The 9,474-nt window shown below is 52.4% G+C and overlaps 1 protein-coding gene across 1 annotated transcript in view; it reads right to left on the reverse strand.

The window, feature by feature from the left end:
• Positions 1-4,750: 4,750 nt before the first annotated feature.
• SNX29 (sorting nexin 29) overlaps positions 4,751-9,474 on the reverse strand; it is a 567,324-nt gene continuing 562,600 nt past the window's right edge. Inside the window, exon 20 of the mRNA XM_006867206.1 lies at positions 4,751-4,880. Within this exon, the coding sequence (XP_006867268.1) occupies positions 4,751-4,880 (130 nt within the window). The remainder of the gene's footprint in view (positions 4,881-9,474) is intronic.

Consider the following 9,474-nt stretch of genomic DNA (forward strand, 5'->3'; position numbering starts at 1 on the left):
GCACAGTCAAGAAGTTTGGGCCTCCCAGGGTCGCTATGAGGAGGACCCCGCTCCTTGACAGTTCACAGCATCAGCATCTGGTAGAATGGAACCACCATTTCCTGAGCTGGGAGAAGGTTTGGGGAGAAACACAGAGACTTGTTTTGGACGAGTTCACTTTGAGATGTGTATTAAGGTACCCACAGGGAGTTCTTGGTTGTTAAATGCCACCTACTCAGTTCCAACCCATGGCCAACCTGTACAGGGTTTCTGAGAAATGCCTGGTGGGTTTGAACTGCCAACCTCGTGGTTAGCAGTCCGGTGCTCTTCCTACAGCGCCACACCAGAACTCCAGGTGCTGATGAGACATAGGAGTCTGGCGGTAAGACATGAGATTGGTGCCAGCATATAGGAGTAGGACCATCCATGTAAGGAATGGTGCCGTCTGATAGAGTTGCCTCTAGGCGTGCGGAAGCATATGAATTGTGAGTGTAAAATTTGTTGTCGTTGTTGATTACCACCCAATCCATTTGGACTCGTGGTGACCCGTGTGCAGGGTGTTCAAGGCTGCCACCTTTCTGAAGCCATTGCCAGTCTTCCAAGGCACCTCTGAGCCTCCACTTTACCAAGCTTGATGTCCTTCTTCAGGGACTGGTCCCTCCTGACAACACATTAGACTTGATAAACATTGTATTAGGCCAGCTAACCGGGATGTACCATGAAACCAAGACCTTAAAGAAGTTCTTGGTTGCATAGAAGCAGCCTTGCAGCTGCTCTGTTTTTTTTTTTTTTCTAAGTCATTATCACACAATTTTGTCAATTGATGTTTTGACAAGTGTACAACTTACTAACAGCAACTACAGTAATTGTCCAACCTTAACTGTAATCAGTAAACCATTTCCATCAGTAAACCACCCTCCCTTCCCCTCCTCCTGCCTGGTAACCACTAACAAACTTTGAATACTAGATATTGGCTTTTTCTAGTTTTCCTGATAGTTATCCTTTTGACCTGTTTCACTCAGCATAGTATCTTCCAGCTCCACCCATACTGTAGCAGGCATTGAGACACCTTTTCTTTATTTGTACTCTTGGTATTCCATTGTATGTTTGAATCATATTCCTTTATCCATTTATCAACATCTTTCCATTTTTGTAAGTCCTCTTTAATCTCATTCAGCAGTGTTTTGATGTCTAAGTCCTTCATGCCTTTGGTTAGATTTCTTTCTAAGTACTGATTTTTGTACTCTGATTCTTTGCTAAATTCCTCTATTCTAGAATTTCTCTCCCAGGCCCTTTCGAATAGATGTATTGAGTTCTCATGGCTTTTTTTTTTTTTTTTTTAATAAGTTTTTATTGTGAACTGAGTGATAGTTTCTAGGAGAGAACATCGGCTTCTCACTCATCATTTCATTGCAGTGATTATAATCGCCTTCGTGCAGCATCATTCAACAGTACTTGCGTCTCTTCCCTCTGTTTTATCTGGACGTACACACACACTCAGGAATCATCATTTAAACAACCAAAGGGCACATTCTGCAAGACTGCGTCCTGGACGCCAGCTCTTAGGGCTCACTCCTAAATCCCCAGCTTATGGAAAGGCACAGAAACTGAGTATCTCATTTATAAAATGTCTCTTATTTTTATTTTGTCATTGTAAAGAGCTGTATTTCAACCAGATTGTAACAAAATTACCATAGCTTATTTCAAAAGAAAATTTGAATACAAGAGATTTTAGAAAATTAAACACATTTGTTTAAAAAGTCTGTTGTGTAAACCTTAACATAGGAGGGTGTAAACCTTAACATAGGAGGGTGGTTAGGAGAATACTACTCTTTCAGAACAGATTTGCACACTTTTAGGCTGTAGGTATACACAGTCTGCTTGAGTGGGTACCAGGCAGAGTTGGGGTCCTGGTCACTGTGACCAAGCCAGGAGGGGCCTCTGAGCAAAGGTCCCTTGTACTTAGAGGTCGTGGGAATCAGAGTGGCCTGCCAGTTGGTTATTCCAGGGACGGTGACCTGAACGCTGCAGAGGAAAAAATGTCTTTCTAGTTTGAATCCAAGATATTAAAATTCCTAACCGGCTCCTGCTTCGATGGTCAGCAGTTTGCTGCACGTGTGTTTGTCATCCCAGTATTCCTCGTGATGAGAAACGGATACCAAGCTGCCCCCCTCAGGGCCTTGCCCAAGCAGCTGGTCCAATTCGGACAAGGTGGGCTGTTGGGTTCCCGGTGATGCCAACAGAAACTGACCTGTGGCGAATCCAGTGGCATCTAGGGGGCTTGGCCACTTTTCACAGAAACCAGGTTCCTTTCCTTCTCACCGGAATCTGGGCGGGCCGGAAGCTGATTCAGTGTGGTGGTTAGGATTTAGGGACAGAAGTAGGGAGCCATGAGAGAACTTGGAGCTCCCATATGTGACAGTGGCTGAGGACGAGTGAGAACTTGCAAGCGGTCTGAGTGGTGCGAGGTACCAACCACAGGATACGCACATCGTCCGCGCGACACCTCCTTCCTGCCGATCCAGCCGTTCACGCTTGATTTTTGAGACATAATCAGGACTGGGTGATCAATGAACTTTTTGGCACAGGAATGTTAGATAAAATATACAGTGTTACTACAGTTAAGCAAAATTAGCACAGACTGAAAAAGCAAATATTTAACCTTGGCTGTAATCAAAGAATGCACAATATTGTGAAAAGTGTTTGGGATGGTAGACCTTGCTTGTTGGCAGCTACAGCCCAGTTCTGGGGACACAGCCTAGAACCCAGGAGGCCGTAGCCTTTGGAGTAGAAGGTGCCCCTCTGAGCCCGTATTCCAGGGCCGCTGGGTGGGGGCCTGGGGAACGTCTCTTCCCAGCTCCAGTCTGAACCACCGGCCTGTTCTCTGTGGTCATTTACATGCCAAGGTACAAGGGTGCTGCGGAGTGGACAGGCTCACCATGCGTGGGACCAAGGGCCACCCTGTGATGTTATCCTCAGGGTGAGTGACTGACCCAAGGAGAGAGAAAGCAGTGACCACTATCTTGACCAGGCCCAGAGTCTGCCTCAGGTGCTAAGAAAGATGAGCTCTTCAGAAGGTAGAGCCGGTGGGCTGGAGGCTTCCTTCCCACCTCCTCACCCGCCCTTCTTTGCTGCAGCCGGCTGAACAATACCGATGTCACTGGCTCTGTGTCGTAAAGGTGCCGTGGGAACTTCAGAGATTTGCTGGTTGCCCAATGAGTGCAATGGTTTCCACAGAGAAAGCCGGAGCCCTGCCCGTAGGTGTGGGCAGTGAGCCCAGCTGTGAGAGCTCCCTTCCTGGCCGCTCTCGCTTGTTCGGCCAGGCATAGCCTTCCTCGTCCCAAGTTCTGTTCATCCGGAGGAGGAGACATGAGATGATGCCAGAGGTGGGCCTAGGTGCAGTCCTTGCCAAGCACATGACCGTCTTGCGTTGGAAAGACTGAGAGCCCCTACCCTGGCCACGAAGTGTGAGAGGGTCTCCAGCCCCAGTGTCTCTGTAGGGGACATGACATTTCTCAGGGGCCAATCTTGGCTTGGGACAAAGGCAGGGCTTTGCCTGGTCCTTTCTGCCAGACTGAGGGCACAGGGGGAGTGGGGTGGGGGTGTCTGCTGCATTGCACCCCACAGCCTTTTGGTCCGGGCAGCAATGGAGGCTCCATAGTGGGCATTAAGGAGTTGGGGTGATGTGTGAGTCCCAGGCTCATCTGGGAGCTACAACCAGGGGGTGCGTTGCAGGCTTTCTGCATGATCATGAAGTGGGGTGAAACAGAACACTGCCTGGGCAGCTCCCATGTAGCCCCAGGAAGAAGGTTCTAGAATTCCCACTCTGGTGGACCAGGGCACGTCTCATGATCACTGGGCTCCGGTGGGGGTATGGGCCTGCATTCAGAACAGCAGATGGAGGCCGGCACTCACTTGGCATCAAAGACCCACCACAAAATGGCCGACATGACGCAAACCAAATCCAGGGAAGTGTGACTTGGGTGTGAAGAGGAGAAACCCGACTGCCAGACGGGCCCAGTGCCGAGGAAGAGACGGCGATGTCCCCGAGGGCCGTACGTGGGACACCCAGGTTTCTTCAACCCAAGGGGAGAGCAGGCAGCAGGAGCTTCGGGGATCCTTCCTGGAGTCTTCCTCCCGCTAGGACATGTCCACCACATGGCCTGGTCATCGCCTTCCACACACGTGCTCCCTCAGTCTGGGTCTTGTCAGAACTGCTCTTCTGCCACAGAGGGAGATGGATTCTGGGTGATGTCGCTGGCTGCCAGCGCTCTGCACCCGGAGATGCCAGTGAGCTGGAAGAATCGGGGGAGGACTGATCTCTGAGGGGCAGATGGCGCCTTGGGGACATGTCTGTGGGCAGGACGTGTGGTCCCAGATGGGCCCTCTCAGCCGTGTGTCTCCCTCACGCCCTGTTGGCTGTGAGGCGCCTCTGTGGCAGGGGTAAACAGGCCCTGAACAAGACCCCGGGTCCCTGAATGTTCGTAGGATGCAGCAGGCAGTTATGTAAAAGGAAAACATGAAGGGAACAGTCATTCTCCCTCCCACGTGGGTCCGAGTCTCCTTCTCAGGGCCCTTTGACACCAGAGTTCTGCGTCCACCCTCCTGCCCGCCCCTGACAGACTGATGTGTCTCCGAGTCTGGCTGGCTCTCGGAGGACAGAGACCAGTTTAATCCGGTGTCATTTGACTGGCAGGGAAGGGAGGGTTTGGTTTCAGGGTTCACCAGGTTGGTGCCGCACACGGGACCCATGTCTGGGGCTCTGTTCATGTCAGAGGTCACCGCTCTGGGGCTCGATGTTGCGCGTCTCCCTGGGGTGTCCTCGGGCCAGCTTGGGGAAGCGGGATGTCACTTTGGGGCGATTGTTCTTGTTCAGAGGTTCTCCGGGCGGGACGACATCACTGTAAGACAGAGGGGAGAATCTGGTTAAGGCAGTGTCCCCTGGGAGCGCTCACAGGGCCAGGGGAGCACTTGTTTCGGAGCCTATTTTAGGGGTGAGAAAGAACAGTCTAGCCCTGACCTGCTTCTCCACCTTCCAGTGATCTTCAGAGACAAAGACAAGCATGTCCTTTCATAGACTCGCCTTTATTGGCTGTAAGCCACAGGGCAGGACTCCTCTCGCAGTGTCTCCTAAGGGGATACCTGGGGGCTTGCCTGAGTCTGACTGTAATGACTCATCAGTGTTGTATGAAAAGGCCCACAAGGGAATGACCTCAGAGTCCAGAAAGCCGGGACTTAGAGGGGAGTGCGCACAACTAGCCTGGAGAGGTGTCCCAGGTTCAGAAAGAATTGGAAGGGCCTGTTGATTCATTTGTTTACACGGATCCCTGAGGACAGTCCCCTGAATGAAACAGAAGCCCTCCTAGCCCAGAGGGGGGACACAGTGCTGGCGGTGTACAGACGGAGGTTACAGGCTGACGTTGGGGCACCCGCGGATGGAGGGCTGAGATGGGACGGGGCGGCAGCCACGGGGTGGCCCTGTGAGTGATGCTTGCCGTGGTTGTTAACAGTTTACCCCAGATCCTGATTCATCAGAGCCGTTAGGTCAGAGGCTGAAATAGACTGAAGGCCCTGTTTTTGCCTTTTCCAGATTCTGGAAGTGGCTGACTGGGCTCATGGCCCCTTGTTCTATCTGTAAGGCCAGTAAAAGAGGCGCTTCCAGCTTCCTGATGACTCTGGGCCCGAGGGAATCCGGGTCACCTCCCCTCTTCCTAGTGGCTGCCTCACAGAGTAAAAATGATGGGAAGTCCGCCCGCATGCCCCCACAGGAAGGAAACTGGAGAACATTGTCATTGTTGTGGCTGAATCTGTTTGGACTCACGGAGACCCTGTGTAAGGGGTTTCTGAGGCTGTAAGTCTCCATGGGAGCAGAAGGCCTCATATCTAGCTCCCACTGAATGGCTGGTGGGCTTGAACCGCCAACTTTGAAGGACATTATATTGTGTGAGGCTTCTACGAATAGGGAACATCTAGACGAGGCAAGCAGAGAGAGCAAAGTTTGTCAGTGGTTACGAGTGAGGCAGAAGCTGAGAGTCCCTCCGAAGGGTTGGAAAGTGTTGGGAAGTAGCTGGTGGTGAGGTCTACACCACACGGCAAAGCTACTCAATGGCGTATTTCTAAAGTGCTTCTTTTACCATGGTGAGAAAACAACACAGCGCTAAGCAGGAAATGAAGCTTCTGAGCCAGGAGTCGGGTAAACTGAGGCAGCCTCCTGGGTGCTGGGGAGGGAGGTGACAGAGGAAGAGAGGGTGGAGTTTCCAGAACAAACCAACACCTGCTGTGTGGAGTTGATTGTGACTCACAGCGACCCTAGAGGACAGAACTGCCCCATGGGTTTCCATCGGTCTTCATTCACAGTGTCAGCTTTCTCCTGTGGAGTGGTTGCTGGGTTTGAGCTGCTCACCTTTCGGTTACTGGCCCAATGCTTAACCCACGGCACCACCAGGACATCTTTTCCCTTCATGTGCATTGAGGGATACGTTTAGGATGATGTGGCCTCGCATACCTTTCCCGAGACTCAGCTACTGGGCTCAGAGGGTGCCCTCTAGCCATTTAGAAAGGGTAATTACATAATAACATCGTGAACCCCCCTTTTTAGTGATTCCCTGCTTCTGCTGTGGTGCTGTAGGATCAGCACTGGACTGCTAACTGCAAGGCTGGCAGTTCAAACCCACCAGCCGTTCCTTGGAAACCCTCTACAGGGCTGCTGTGAGTTGGAGCCAAGTCAACGGTACCTACCAGCCGCTCACTGAGCCTCAGGTGGGTGGAAGAGAGGACACACTTGGCCGGGAGCAGAGTGGGGGGCTGCTCTGGGTGATTTGTGTGTGTGGACCCTTCAGCCACATGCGTTTCTCAGGTAGTGCACACCTGGCTGCTGCCTCCAAGCAAGCTCGCCCCCGTCCTTCCAAAGAGCCCCCATCCCTGGTGTTAAGGGGGACATGGTGAGAAGTGTCTTTAGATAAACCACTGTCCTCACACCACCGTGTATTCATGGTACAGGACCCAGGGCCCAACCGCCCCCCCATCACTGGTGTGACTTGAAAGGCCAGGAGAAGCCCCCCTTGCCTGTTATGACTAGGGTCTATTGAGGGTCATACAGGTGACCAGCTCTGGGGAGAGTGAGTGAGGCGGCTGTGCGGGGCGGGAGCCCCTTAGGGTGGTCCAGACGGTTCATGTGCTCACTGCTAACCAACAGGTTGGAAGTTCGAGTCCACCAAGAGGCACTAAGAAAGAAAGGCCTGGTGATCTACTTCTGAACTATCAGCTGTTGACAACCCTGTAGGCACAGTTGTGCTCCGACATCCTCGGGGTCGACGTGAGTAAGGGTTCACATGATGGCACAGTGGTTTGGTTTGGGTTCACTGTGTAGGGCGGCAGCCAGGATGGGAGTAGGGCTCTGAGCCAGTCCGAGCCTCGGTGTACTCATCTGTTGGGGATTTGAGGCTAAGCTCCGTGACCGCACTGTGTTTCCTGAGGCGAGTCATTCTTCGACATGACTCAGATTCTGAGACATAATACTGGAGGCATGTTTGGCACTGCCTGCCCTGCAGACAGTATTCCCACACATGAGCTTTGTCCTCAGACATGGCACTGCACAGAGAGGGTAGAGACTAGCAGACCCACAGCAGGCCACCAGAGGGGAGCCTGTGGGGCTTGGATGGGGGCCGGTGTCCTGGAGCCTGAGTGGGGCAAGGAGAGCCAATGAGAGAGAAGGAACCAGCATGCAGGCAGTAGGGCACGAAGGAGAGCCAATGAGAGAGAAGGAACCAGTAGGGCACTGAGGCCATGGTGTGGGCTGGGAGGGGCAGAGGGAAAGAGTATCTGGATTCCACACAATATGGGATCCTTGGCATATAAGGTTGAACTCCATGAGATGGTCATGCTGTAGGCTACAAATGATCTGATGGTGGTAATTTTATATGCAGTAGTATCAAGCAAGGCCCCTGGGTGGTTTGAATGCTGTAGCCAAGAAAGCCCTATGATCAGTTCTACTGTAACCCCTGGGGCCCCCACGCTGGAACTAGCAGTACTGGTTGGGTTTCACAGCTGTATGGGGGGCAGTGTTGAATTCCCATCTTCCATGAGGAAGACTGTGGTTGTTCTGTAGGGTAAGCACTGGACTGCTATCCACAGGTTGGCAGTTCAAACCCACCAACCACTCTCGGCACTGGTCTGACAGCACACACCGACAACCTGTGGAAGACCGGGACTCAGTTCCCAGCTGGTGCGTCTCCTGGTCGGCCCCCACGTCTGCCATGATGCTACTGTAATGCTGGACAGTTTCAGTGGTACTTCCAGGCTGAGAGAGACTAGGGAGAAAGGCTGAGTTCTGAGACTCGGCCAAGGCGCACGCCATGGGCCACCACGGCTTGGATTTCATGAGGATGGCAGGACCGGGCAGCGTTGTGTCCTACTGTACATAGGGGTCATAAGTCTGTACAACAACCACAGTATCAGAGGGCACAGGCCGGGGTAAGGGGGGGGGGGACAGAGAAAGAAGCAGACAGAGCCTGCCCCTAAAGGGAAGGAGACCCGTCTGTGTGCCTGGGGTCCCCTTGTTTGCAGCCACAGCCTTAGTAAGGACCATCGGGTATCAGTCGGTGGGTACAAGTCCAGGGCTGGTGTGCCCTCGGCTGCATCATCAGTCCTCACAGTCCTCATTAGTGCTGGTGAGACAGCTGGAATGATCCCATGTGGTAGGGAGGCATGGCGGCTTGGGTGCTGTCCAGGGTCTGACCCTCACAGCCCTCTATGTTTGGGGGCTACTGTGTCTGCCCTGACCTTGCAAGAAAGGAGGGTTTGGGTGGCAGGAAGTTGTCCCTCATGGGTGGAGACCCAAAGGACATGTGCGCTAAGGGACCGCCCTTGGCACCTGCATCAGAGAACCTGGGGAGAAGATGGATGTCTTCCCTGTGTTTCAGTTATCTCCTCTGTGAGATGGGGTAACTCAGGTCCTGCCAACCATTCCCATGGGATTCACCGTCTATGACCTGCTAAGGTATGGCATAGATCCAGTCTTTCAGGTTCTGAGATGGGGAGAGGCTCAGAGTGTCTGGCAGAATCCTGGGAACTGTCACAATGATTTTACAGACTCCAAAAGTCCAGTCACTCCAGAGCCTCTTCCTCAGCTCCCCAGATGGCCTGACCTGGGGCTAGTGGCTGAAGGAAGCTTCCCTGGAGAAACCTTCCTAGGAGCCTAGGAGCCCATTTCCACTACTAAGTATACCTCCGTCCACATGAGCATGCACTTCAATGCAGAGACTGGCTGGGAGGTCATTTTGTTCTGCTCAAATTGTTTACAAAATTTGCTCATGCTTTGTTGTATTTTTAATTACACAAGAACACACAGCTCCTCATGAAAGAGTCTCATGCTGCTGCTTACAGACCCCCAAGGAGCAGTTTTATTGGGTTCCTGTGAGGCTGAGCTTACACCAGTTTGGCCTGGTTTGAACCATCCTGAGCTAGTCTGCTTTCTCAGTCACCAGCCCTGCTTTG

This window comes from Chrysochloris asiatica, unplaced genomic scaffold, assembly GCF_000296735.1.
Source record: "Chrysochloris asiatica unplaced genomic scaffold, ChrAsi1.0 scaffold00102, whole genome shotgun sequence".
Taxonomy (NCBI): Eukaryota; Metazoa; Chordata; class Mammalia; order Afrosoricida; family Chrysochloridae; genus Chrysochloris; species Chrysochloris asiatica.